A 13,493-nucleotide genomic window follows, 5' to 3' on the forward strand; every position below is an offset into this window, starting at 1 on the left:
CTGAGAACAATCTTCTTGCCATTCTACCCCTTTCTAAAATATGGTTTTCCTCATCTCATCAATCAGTATTCCATTACGCAGGCCCAAAACACTACTAACACAATCTCTCCCCACCTGTAAGAAACTGCCCAACCCTGTATGAATTTTAAAAATCCTTCAAGACTCACCTGTTCATACAGACTTTTGGAAATCAAGAAACCTCATTAGATCTATTGGTTGTAGTGGGAGAATGATTTCTTCCATTTGTTTTGAGTTGTGGTTCCCCTGATATTCTCCACGTTCATTCTAATTTGTAACATTCTCTTTTTAAACATCTCAGTTTTGTAGAGAACTGTGATTTTTTGTTTGTTTCTGTTGGGGGGAGAGTGCTGGCCTATGTTTACAGCAGCGACAGACTGGTCGCTGGGACAAGGAGCTTTAGTTTCAGCCAAAAATGCACTGGCATTTTTGGCCAAAATCCACACCCAGATTTTGAGCCAGTTTTGGTACCGAAACTAAAACTCAATTTGGTCTCTAATGGTGGAAGTGTTAGTGAGGGATACAGGGTGAAGTGAATGTAAGAGACAGAATAAGGGGATAAGTGAGGGACACAGGATGGTCAGAAGGAAGTAACCTGCTTAAATACAGGTGTGTATTGCTCTTTTTGTACTGACTAGAGACACAGGGAGCACATGTAAGCCAAATGTGCTATCACTCAACTTTCACTCATCGGTTCCACTACTAGACTTGGAATGTCCTTTTTGATTTTTACTAGAAAGTCTTTTCTTCTGAAAACTGAACCGATGATAAACTTTTTTTCTCCTCTTATATATTTGTCCCCCTACCCAACTCGCTTAATCCAGTCACTGCAGAGAGCGCTCAGCCTCAGCTGAGTGCTTTTTCAAACAGTTGCAATGAAAAGCCTTAAATCCAGCCACCAGGTGTCACCCTTGGGTAATGACTGGATTCTCTTGCCGGGGGCTCTCAGTGCTACCTCAGTGATGTATCTGGACCTGGTAATTGAAATAGATTTTCTATGTGGCAGAATGAAACATTGTCATCGAGGTCGAGGGCCAGATTATTTATATACAGTACACTGTTTTAACTCCTGTGGATTAATTTTGGGCATTAACCTCACTCAATATTAGGTATTTTGGCGATGATCTCAGTCTCAGATTCACACTAATACCCATCTCTGTGCCTGCATTCTTCCAAAAAGAGCCTTCTTTTGAAACATTTTCTGATTCTCTGCATTTGTTGGTATTTGAGACTCTACTGTTTCTCCACTCTTAGCACTGAACAGCCACTTGGCACGTTCACATCTGTTATTAACACTATTTTTGCAACTTTCTCCTTTATCACGATGTCCAGTTTTCTTGTATTAAACTTTTTATCTGTGGGAACGGAAATGCCTCAGATGATCACAACTTTTGCACTTTTCACATTTCTGTCTGGCTCCAGTGATCCCAAGGATTTTTCGGCTTCTAGTGGATAAGACATGCTACTAGCGGTGCAGTTAACTGCCTAAAAGTTTAAAGTGCATGGAGATTGTGTGTTTGCACATTTACCTATGTATTAATCGGCATAAAATCGACTGCACACACTTTGAATTGTTTGTGTGTGTGTATTCTAGAACTTCTTCTAGAACTGGTCATCTAAAGTGAGGCCAAAAGAAGGCAGAAACTGTGGAATTCAATGTTCTTGATGTGATGTTTATTAAAGATAAATTAAACAAAAATATCACTGAGGAACATTTGGGTTTTTGTTGTTTGCTGCCTAAAGTGAGGCACCAGTTGCATGAGCTTACAATTTCGCCCGAAAGTGCTAATTGGGCTCTAAGCGATAATCTAAAAATTTAGTACGCAACTTGCTTAGCACATACAGTAAATACAAGGGAGCATTCACAGGGCACATTAGGCATGTATAACATTTACATACATAACTGACAGTATACTGTAAGTTATGTGCTAAGGTCACGTTTAGGCATGCACATTCACACCTGCTACTCACATGGCATAAGTGAGCATGTCTGAATGTAGGCATCTTCAGTCTGCCTGGACACCCCCAATATTTCTATGATATACTTTATTAAATTTAGAGCTGAAACCTCCATGCTGCAGGGCAATATAGGAAGGCAGGAAGGATGTGTTTCTGTAAACTAGTAACTATTGGCTAGAACAGTGTATCGCAAACTCTGTGCCGCACAAAATTTCAGATGCCACGAGACGCTGGGGAGGAGAAGAGGCCAGATAACTCCAATATTTACTCAACTCAAAACCCTATATGGAAAAAGATACACACTCCGCAACACTATTTTCATGCATATAACTCATCCATACAGCACAAACATAAAGCAGCAGGAGGAAAACAGAAGAAAAAAAGAAGTGGAGAAAAAGCCTCAGTTCTGCTTCATCTGGCAAAAAACTCCACTTCTTCAAAATAAACACTCCAGCATGCAAGCAAAAACTGTAGGAGAAAAGCACTATAATAGCCTGCAGAGTGATATCAACCAACACACCAAGGCAAACAGCCCCAAATCGTAATATTGTGGGCAAGCAGCTAAGTGGTTTTTTCTTTTTCATTTGCCTCTTTTTCATGAACCTGGACCGTATTGCTGCAGTTCTCCCTTGCCCACAATGTCACGATTGTGTAAATAATGGAAATCCAATATCACGATTGTGTAAATAATGGAAATCCAAACAATACAGAGCTTTCAAGGGGTGGGGCGGAGCATGGTATGGATTAGGCTTGGGTGGGGAAAATCAACATGTATATTCCCGGTTCCACAAAGGGGGATACATGGCTATGAAGAAAAATATCCCTTTCAGGTTTTATGTCATCCTACAACTACAAACAGATTTTGGTTTTCAAGTGCTTGTTTTGACTAGGTGAATTAAGGAAGTCATCCTGTTATTTTTTTTCCTGCTTTCAAAATGAAATCAAATATAAATTACAGTTTCAGTATTTAATTGGTAGAACTTACACATGTAGGATTGTAAAATGGATATTGAGGAAGAGGAACTTGCACTATGGTTTAAAAAAATGATTTATTTTAACAGACATAAATCCTGATGCAGCTGTGTTTCAACACCTGCCTGTATCAGGAGTATAAAATGTATCAGTTTTCACTTGTAAACTTATATAGTCACTAGTGTTTAAGCCCATTACATTAACAGATGCTAGAATAGATGTCTGTCTGTCTTTCTATCTGTCTCTCTCCCTCCCTGTATCCCTAGCAGACTAGGTCCTTTAAGGCTCTTATGTGGATGATTTACTTTTATGTGGATGGAATTATTTTATGTGGATGATTTTAGTGTAACTTTGATACTTTCGTCACTCCACAGAGTTTTTTTGGTTTTCTCTCCCTGCCCCCATCTCTTTCTTCCTTTCTTTCTGTCTCTCTCCTTGTCCCCTGTCTCTTTCTTCCTTTTTTTCTGTCTCTCTCCCTCCCGCTGTCTATCTTTCTGTCTCTCCCTGCCCCAGTCTATCTTTATTTCTTTCTGTCTCTCTCCCTTCCGCTTGTCTATCTTTCTTTCTTTCTTTATTTTTCTCTCTCCCTCCCGCTGTCTTTATTTCTTTCTGTCTCTCTCCCTCCCGCTGTCTATCTTACTTTATTTCTATCTTTTTTTCTTTCTGTCTCACTGAAGCCGCCTTCCAGCTCTGCCAGCTAAGGGATCCCTGCACATAGCTGTCCAGCTACACAATGGGCAAACGCATCCCGTCTCCCCTCCGGACCCCGTTCGCGCACCCTTGGTGCTGGATTGCCGCCTGATGCTGCTCTGCAGGAAGCTCGTGAACTGCTGTGCCATGGCGAGCTGAACCGAGCCCCAGTGCGCACTTTCGCATGCCTCCGCACTTTCACTTTCTCCGGGGGGGGAGGGCTCTTTCAGCCCTTGCTCACCGAGGTGGTGGTGACCCACCCCATCCATGTACTCCCTCTCTCTTACCTGCCCTCCAAATGCCTGCTTCTCTCACCCACCCAAAGCCTCTCTCTCCAGTGGCTATCCCATGTCTCTCTTCTCCTCACCAACCAAGGCCCCAACTCCCAATCAAGCACCTCTTTCCTCCCCCACCCAAATATCATTCTCCTCCTTGTCCTCCACCCTTGTCTCGTGATTGATTCCCTTGCTCCTGCCCCAGGTGACCGTCTAACCTGCCAGTTCCTTCTTTGGACAGTTGGGAGTGATCTCCCCCTCCTCCCTTGCTCCAGGGGAGTTTACTTTGGGGGGGTCACAGCTGCGGGCATCGGGAGTTTTTGTTGTTGCAAGCGCCCCTTTCCCCCTATATGCCAGCGATTGTTGTTTTTTTTCTTTTGGTTTTTTCGACATACAAAGAGAGGGCCTGAGGGGGGAGTGGCCACCCTGGTGATCACCAGTGGCTCCGGGCTCGCAGCGTCGCCGAGGGAGAGCAAGGGGTAAACTGCCGCAGGCTCCTTCTAATCTACTGCGCATGCGGAGGCACGGAGCTTTAAGTGGAAATGCGCAGCTAGGGTTTTTTTTGTTATAGATTCAGATATATATTGAAGCTGCTTGAATTAACTATGATATTATTGCCTTAATAAAAACAAAGAAGTTGATTTGCGCAAAATCCCATTTTAGTACAGCAGTTTTGCTGCATAGAATAACAGCACCAGCTTGTTCTAATTTCTGAAGTGAAGTGGACACTGTGCTGGTGCAAGGAGCACTTTTACGTGGAAGCTGCTAGGACCATATCATTCTTTTTATCCGTGTTTCATTTCTAGAATGTCTGCTCTTGGCAAATATACTGTATGTGAAGTCCTGTGGCATTTTAGGAAAAGCTCTGCGCTGTCCGAGCATTTTCTGAAATCCTGCTGGAAATGAGCATATCCCAACCTGGATGTTTGTATTCTGCCCTCTACCCTCTGTTTGTAAAATGGGCCTTAATAAGTTGCTTATGTTGTGCTTGGCACAGCCGCTTAGTATGGCACAGTGATACACTTCCTCAGAGAGGATCGGGCAATCTATTTGGGTGGCAATAGAGCAAGCTTGAGACTCGGAGCTCTCCGGGTATTTAAATGTATTTTTAAAATTCTTTATTCATTTTTTTAAATCAAATACATAGTGCAAACAGATGAACAATCAAGTAATATAACATACTGCACTCTATTCCAACAAATAATATAGAGCTGTTTAACCCCCCCTCGCCCTAACCCTCCCTTCCTCCACCCCTCCCACCCCCCGCCCCTCCTGCATGTGTATAACAATCTTTCATGAATTAAAAAGAAATAATGTTAATAATTCACAATCATAACTTACAATATTTTGTTAACAGGCTCCAAATTTCCTTGAATTTGCTATGGTGTATTAAATGTATTGAATTTTCCTGTTTTCCCAGTTGTCACTCAAAAGAAGAGGGAGCAAAGATGTGCAGAAATCTGATAAAAAGGCCCAGCAGACACCCACTGAGGTAAGTTTAAAAAAAAACAAACCTGTATGACTTGGCATATCTAACCTTCAAGCTTATTTGGAACTTTCCTCAGCTTAACCTGCTGCCATTTAGGACACGGGACTCTGAAGCTGAGAGCTATAGAGGCCTTTATTCCTTAATGCCATTTTTCTGGGTTAACATTTCACACGTAGTGGTTATCAACTCAATCCTCAGGGGGCTGGTTAGTCTGATTTATGGGATATCTGCAATGAATATACATGAGACAGATTTGCATGTACTACCTCCATGATATGCAGTCTGTCTCATGTATATAGTCAACCCCCATGAATTTGCGGTTTGCGTATCACGAACTCAGTAATTCACGGTTTTTCTGCCATTAAAGTCATGGTTACACCAATCAGGAGCTGCTTTGACATGCTATCTGGCGTGTCAAAGCAGCTCCTGATTGGTGTAGCCTGACTTTAGTAACAGGAAGAGGCAGTAGGAGCATACCGTGAGTGATTTTCTGCACTCGCCAGCGCCCCAGCTGCCCTCTGCAGATTTCGGGAGAGTACTGTATTCATTATCCTGAAAATCAGGTGCTTCCTGAGGACTGGGTTGAGAACCACTGCAATAAGTCATTTAACACAGTGTCAGCCCTTGACAGGGGGCCAAGACTGGAGTTTCTTTCAAAGCCCCAACCATTTTTATTCCAAAGCTCAAAGGTTGCTGTTGTGCCATAGCAGGACTTGCCTCCCCCAAAGGCTATGGGCAGTGACGTAGTAAGGAGGGGGTGGGGGCCGGTTTTCCCTGGGCACTGTCTTGGTGAGGGCACAGGCACCTGTCCTCCTCTGTGCCCCCCTCCCCCACTGCCACGCGTGCATGCCGCTTCCCTTCTCTTCCCAAGTTCCTCTGTGCCTCTGAAACATTCGTAGCGCGACCATCAACCCCCTAGCTGCTGTCGTACCCATGTCGGCTCTTCCTCTGATGTCACTTCCTGGACTCGCATCAGAAGTGACATCAGAGGAAGAGCCGATGCTGGCATGACAGCAGCTTGGGGGTTACTGCTCGCGCCATAAATAGTACAGAGGTACGGGGAAGGGAAGCAGTGTGCGCACAGCAGGAGGGGGCGGGGAAGGAGCGTATGGAGGTGGGGGGTGCCACCGCCCTGTCTGCCTCTTATCCTTACTATGCCACTGGCTGTGTGAATAGCTCCTGTGCAGCACTCCTAGCTTCTGCTGGTTCATCGAGCAGAATTCACATCCAAGATTCAAACTTAGGCTTCATATGTGGTGTCTTGCACTGATCTCACTTGGACAACAAATAAGTCCCTGATTTGTTTACTTTAAACCTGTCTCTTCCACTGGTGACTGCAATTTATGATTTGTGTAACCCTTTGTTCATGTGCCTAGGTCACAGCTTCTCAACCCAGTCCTTGGGACATACCTAGCCAGTCAGGTTTTCAGGATACCCACAATGAATATGCATGAAATAAATATGCATACCATGGAGGCAGTGCATACACGTCTCTTTCATGTCTATGCATTGTGGATATTCTGGAAACCTGATTGGCTAAGTATGCCCTGAGGATTGGTTTGACAAGCTGTGACCTAGGTGACTGCTAGTAAAAGCCTGGTGTGGTGGGATAGAGGAGCATGCTCTTATTTGTAGATGAGGGATAAAGTTAGGACTAAGATTTGACCCATGAGGCTGAGCAAGTAATATCAGACTTCACATCAATACTCCAGTTATTAATCCAGTCCACACAAAGAGCCAGATTCCACAAACAGTGCCTAACTGTGCAAAGTCCTGCACCGGTTCGCAAAGATGTCAATCAACCGCTAGGCATCCTTTATAGAGTCACACCTCGCTGTGTCTAGTGGTATTGAACCGTAGGGTCTTGTATCTGAACCAGCAAGTTGCTTGAAAACTATCAATCATGTTTTCAACTCCACCCCTTCCCAAGGAGCTGCTCCTACCCCCTCAGTTTGTTTTCTGTAAGCAAATTGCTCAGAGGTGTTTCTGATCTGCTCTGCAGGTTTTTTAAAAAAAATTTTGGGTATTTTTTCTCAGTAATTGTTTGGAAGCTCGGTGTCCAGAGGTTTCTACTTGTGGGTACCTCTGCCTGGGAGAAGATGCAGACTCACACCATGAAAGTTTGCTGCTAGCAGAATCATCCCTTTGGGGACACCTGGTTAGCCAGCCTGCTGGTATTTTTTATAGCTCAGGGCCATCCCCTGTGTAGCTGCTCGCATCCCTGATTTAGTCAGGAGCTCGAGTACAGGCTGTTTGGGTTCATTCTCGGCTCAGCCAAGACTAATAGTGGGCCGGCTGTGTGGTTCTCCCCCACTTCGCAACGAGGTGCTCTGGGGGTTGAAGCTCAGTCTGACCTTGGTCCAACTGGCAGCCTGAAGACTAGGTTTGTTCAGTGAATCTGTGGAGCAGATCTCTTCTTCATTTTTTCAAATTAAATTCCTGTGCTGAAGCAAGCAGGCACTACATGGCACATTGAGGAAGGCTATTATAACCTATGGGGAAAATGGTGGGGGGGTGTCTCCAAAAGTTGATTTTGAAAGTTTCTGAAACCAGCGCCTAGGGCCCCCTCCTCTAAAACCCCTTTCCCTATGTTTTTTGTCCATCAGGGAGGTTTTCATAGTCCACTTTGGGCACAATTTTCCTAGCGGTGGCCATCTTGGATCTTAAACAATCTTTTTTTCTAAAGCCTCCATCTGCCAAAAAAACCCACTCTATTTTGCTTAAAATTAACAGGGATGGACACCTCAGGCCTTTTTATCCCATATTATACCAACTGCAAGGAAGATAGGATGGTGCAAGGAAGAGATGGGGAGAGGGTACAGGGCAGGGCGGTAGGACAGGGTACAGAGCCTGGCGGGAAGGGGGGACAGGATGCAGAGCCTGGCAGGGAGTGTGGGGTTGGGCGCAGAGCCTGGCAGGGAGTGAGGGAGGCTGGATGCACAATTTGGTTCAGAATGTTTTTTTTCTTGTTTTCCTACTCTAAATCTAGGGTGCGTCTTATGGTCCAGTGCGTCTTATGAAACAAAAAATATGGTAACTTTTTCTGGTTAATTGAGAATATTTTAGAACCTTGTCTAACACACAATCAATTCCCTCCCCTCCTGGCCTAAAGCACCAGCATGGCAGAAGTCCTGAGCGGCAAAGCCCTCCTCCCTCCCTCTTTCAAGCCCTGAAGTGGAAAAAGCAGGCAGCGGTCCTGAGCCACGAACTCCCTCGCTCCCTTCCTTTCTCCCTCTCTCTCTTCCTTACCCGAAGCGCAGCAGTCAGTAGAAGGCAACCTCAAAATAGGCTGCTCGCGGCCAGCCCTGGCAAAGCCTTTCCTCTGATACATCGGAATTGATACAGCAAAGGAAAAGCCCTGCTAAGGCTGGTCGCAAGCAGCCTGTGCCTCCTGCTGACTGCTGTGCTTTGGGTAGGGAAGAAAGAAAGAGAGGGAGTTCGCTGCTCAGGACCACCGCCTGCTTCTGCCACTTCGGAGCTTGAGGGAGGAGGGCTTTGCAGCTCAGGACCGCTGCCATGCTGGGGCTTCGGTGTGTGTGTGGGGGGGGGATTGTAGCTGCTTTGGGGCTTGAGGGAGCAAGGGAGGATTTGCAGCTCAGGACACTGCTGCTGGTGCTTCAAGGAACATTTATTTTCCACCAACAATTTTTATGACAGCTATGTGAGAATTTGTAGATGAGGGATAGAGTTAGGACTAAGATTTGACCCATGAGGCTGAGCAAGTAGTATCAGACTTCACATCAATACTCCAGTTATTGAGATTCGGTTAACTAAGACTCTACTGTACTCTGTTGGGAGTAATGGTGTCGTACTTGAGCACGTTCACTAAAAATGTAATTTTATTTATTTAGATTGGACTTATTCATTTGATATACCATCTTGTACCAAGGTTTTAAAGTGGTATATAATAAAGTAATTAATTTGTACACAAATGATCAACCTACACCAATTTATATTACATTACATTAGAGATTTCTATTCCGCCATTACCTTGTGGTTCAAGGCGGATTACAAAAGAGATAAAAAATGGAGGGTTACAATAGAAGAACATTTGTTCTTTTCTAGAGAGGTAAAGAGTAGGTTATGTAGTTTCTGTGTGGCAGGAAGAGGGAGGGGGGAAGGATGATAAGTTTGAAGTTAGGGCTGTTTCAGGAATTTCTTGAAGAGTATAGTTTTTATTTCTTTTCTGAACATCTTGTAGTCTGGTGTCGTTATCAATAGATTGGAGATTTGGTTATCTGGTTTAGCTGCTTGAGTGGCCAGGAGGCCATCGTATTGTTTATTCCGTTTTACTTCTTTGATCGAGGGATGTGTGTTTTTCTATGTCTGATTGAGGTGGTTTGGATGAGGCGGTTGTTCAGGTAAGTTGGGCTGTCTCTGTTTAAGGCTTTAAATAACATATAGTAGAATTTAAATAGTATTCTTTCTTGGATTGGAAGCCAATGTGAGTTGATGTTTGCTTCTATAATATGGTCGTGCTTTCTCAATGAGTAGATTCTGGATTGTTTGTAGTTGTTTAGTCATTGTAGCAGGGCAGGGGAGGTAGAGGATGTTGCAGTAATCTAGTAGATTTAGGATTAGGGATTGTGCTATAAGCTGGAATTGTGTTTTTTCGAAGAATTTCCTGACTTGTCTTAGGTTTCTCATCACTGCGAAGGATTTCTGTATTGTTTTATTTATTTGCGGTTGTATGGTGCAGCATCGGTCTATAGTCATTCCTAGTAGTTTTATGGTAGTTTGAATGGGATAGTTGATTGTGTTATTGTTATTGTGTTATTTACACAGTAATATTGTGTTACACAGTAATATTGTGTTATTTACACAGTAATATTAAGCAGCAAGCTATAACACAGAACAAATCATTGAAAAGCATTTTGAAAAATCCAGGTTGTAGGAAGCTCTTGAAACCTATAATATCCGGTCATATTACTAGGGTAGTTTGAAAAGTGTGGTAAAAAAAAACAAGAAGTTAAACAAATATTTTTTAAAATTTGACAAAACCTATTCTTCCAACAGGATGGAAAAACTGATTTTTTTAAAAAATATTTGTTTAACTTGGTTTTTTTTACCAAACTTTTCAAACCACCCTCTTACTAGGTGGTGAGTTCCACAAAGATGGTCTTACATAGTTAAACTGTTATTTTTTGTGACGGTTAATATAATCATCTGTCCTGAAGAAAGCTGTAATAAACTGTTGTGAAGAATGTAAAGTTCATTGATTTGTTTGGCTAAAATATCAGAAAGGTACTTTGGCATAGCCAGGAAAAAGGCTTTAAAAAACAGACATAGAATTTTAAAGGTAAGTCTGGCTGATGTAGGCAACCAGGGTAAGTCCTTTAAATTGGCAATACATGAACCGAACAGTAAAAAGTAAATAAGCATGTATCGTGTGTCTTTTAATTAGAGTTTGCACAAATGTTAATATTTTTGAAAGGGTAATTAAAGGGCTCCTTTTACTAAACCGTGGTAGAAGTTTCTTTCGTGGGCCAGTGAGGTAAATACTCTGATGCTGATAGGAATTCTATGAGCGTCGGAGCATTTACCTCACTGGCCTGCAGTAGAAATCTGTACCGCAGTTTAGTTAAAGCCAGCAAAATTTAGTGAGTAATCCTGATATTTGTTTGTTTAGTGATTCTATACATCAAATAATTGGGCAACACGTTTAGCAGCCTTTCCCTTTAAAGGGCTTTTCCAATTGGTTAGTTTGCTTATTTGAATAACACGTTTTCATTATATTCTTTTGATTCTTTTCAAACTAGGAGGACAGCGAAGATCTGAAATGCCAACTCCAGTTTGTGAAGGAAGAAGCTGCCTTGATGAGGAAAAAAATGGCTAAGATAGATAAGGAGAAAGACAGACTGGAGCATGAACTGCAGAAGTACAGGTCCTTCTATGGCGACCTTGACAGTCCTTTACCCAAAGGTGAGGCAGGAGGGCCTCCTACAACGAGAGAAGCAGAGCTTAAACTGCGACTGAGATTGGTTGAAGAGGAAGCCAACATACTTGGCCGGAAAATTGTGGAACTGGAGGTAGAAAACAGAGGTCTGAAAGCAGAACTGGATGACCTTCGAGGTGATGACTACTCAGGGACAGCAAATCCCCTCATGAGGGAGCAAAGTGAGTCTCTCTCAGAGCTAAGGCAGCATTTGCAGTTGGTAGAAGATGAGGCTGAACTACTGAGAAGAAATTTGTCTGATCTAGAGGAGCAAAACAAGCGTATCAGCACCGAACTGAACAAATACAAGTACAAATCTGGATCCCACGAGAGCTCCCGGCACAGTGACGGGGCCAAGACAGAAGTGCTACAGGAGGAGCTGAAAGCTGCCCGAATGCAAATCAATGAACTCAGCGGCAAGGTCATGCAGCTTCAGTATGAGAACAGGGTGCTCATGTCCAACATGCAGCGCTATGACCTGGCCTCTCACCTGGGAATTCGGGGGAGCCCGCGAGACAGTGATGCAGAAAGTGATGCAGGCAAAAAAGAGAGTGATGATGACTCCCGGCCTCCACACAGGAAAAGAGAAGGTCCAATTGGTGGGGAAAGTGATTCAGAGGAAGTGCGCAACATTCGGTGTTTGACACCAACCAGATCGTTTTATCCTCCGGCAGCCGGCTGGCAAAAGAACTTTGCAGACCGGCAGCAAATGAAAGATATTCGCTCCGAAGCTGAGCGCCTCGGCAAAACAATAGATCGCCTCATCGCTGACACAAGTACCATCATAACAGAGGCTAGAATTTACGTGGCCAATGGAGACATGTTTGGACTGATGGATGAAGAGGACGAAGGCAGCAGGATAAGAGAGCATGAGCTGCTTTATCGAATAAATGCACAGATGAAAGCATTCAGGAAAGAGCTCCAGACGTTCATTGACAGATTAGAGATTCCCAAGTCATCTGATGACAGAAGTATGGAAGAGCCATTGTCCATCAGCCAGGTAGGATTACTGTAATAACCATGTTGCTTGGGTCAGGTACCTATCTCAAGCCTTCTCTCATGTTCGTGTACAATCATTTTGTTAAGGGCATGCCCTTCAGGATGCTGTTTTGCCTCATCTTATTCTCTATTTTGCTAAAAGATGTTTTGCCTTTAGGGATGTTTGTTTATATAATAGTGTTCATTGGTTAGTCGAATATAATTGCTATGCATGAATCATTAGATAGTTGAGCTGTTAGCCATGAGGATTGTGTACACTGTGGAAGAAGGCAAGTAGGTGCCTTAGCCGAATGCCTCAAGAATCATAGAAAGCCTCTAGCTAGTTAGATTTTCAGGATATCCACAGTGAATATGCATGACCGAGATTTCCATGCACAGCTTCTGGGCAAATCAACCTCATGCACACTCATTGTGGATAACCTAAAAATCTGGAGGTACCTGGGATAGATTTGAGATCAACTGCAATTTTTTTAATAATATATGCATCCTGCTGTGAGTCTAGTCTTATGTTAATGCACCAGGGGTGGGGGGAGGGGAGGGTGCAAATGCCATTCGTTAAGAGCATCCTAACTCTCAGACAACATTGGATTTTGATTTTAATTTATGTCTTATTGTTGATGACTGATGGCTTCTGATTAGAATGCTGACATCACCACCACCTAACCAGCAGCAGGGCATTCTTCTTCTGAAAATAAGGTTTTAGAAAGGTGTTTCTTGTGTCCGCCGTCGTGAGAACTCATGATCCATTTAAGAGCATAAATCAAAACGAAAAAAAGGCCCTGATATCTGTATCACAACCATCCATGCCAAAATAATTTTACCCTAGGCTAAAATCACTTATAGTGCTTAAGTTGCATTGGCAATCTGATAGCATAGAGCAGTGTTTCTCAACTCAGTCCTGGAGTACCCCCTTTGCCAGTCAGGTTTTCATTATAATCTTGCTATGATTCTTAATGTCTATGTTGCTGACTTTATTAATCTTATATAAGCCGCAATGATTTCCAGTTGACATTTGCAGAGTCTAAAAAACAATATATAAAGATATGGCATCCCCAATGAATATGCATGAAAGAAATTTGCATATAATGGAAGCAGTGTATGCAAATCAAGTTTATGCATATTCAATGTGGATATCCTGAAAATCCTGACTGGCAAA

At 43.2% G+C, this 13,493-nt stretch overlaps 1 protein-coding gene across 1 annotated transcript in view; it reads left to right on the top strand.

Moving 5' to 3' along the window:
- Positions 1 to 13,493, top strand: part of SOGA3 (SOGA family member 3) — a 74,593-nt gene that overhangs the window by 58,652 nt on the left and 2,448 nt on the right. The window contains exons 5-6 of the mRNA XM_033938691.1: positions 5,335 to 5,406; positions 11,163 to 12,338. Of these exons, the coding sequence (XP_033794582.1) occupies positions 5,335 to 5,406; positions 11,163 to 12,338 (1,248 nt within the window). The remainder of the gene's footprint in view (positions 1 to 5,334; positions 5,407 to 11,162; positions 12,339 to 13,493) is intronic.

Source organism: Geotrypetes seraphini, chromosome 3, assembly GCF_902459505.1.
Source record: "Geotrypetes seraphini chromosome 3, aGeoSer1.1, whole genome shotgun sequence".
In the NCBI taxonomy this organism is placed as follows: domain Eukaryota; kingdom Metazoa; phylum Chordata; class Amphibia; order Gymnophiona; family Dermophiidae; genus Geotrypetes; species Geotrypetes seraphini.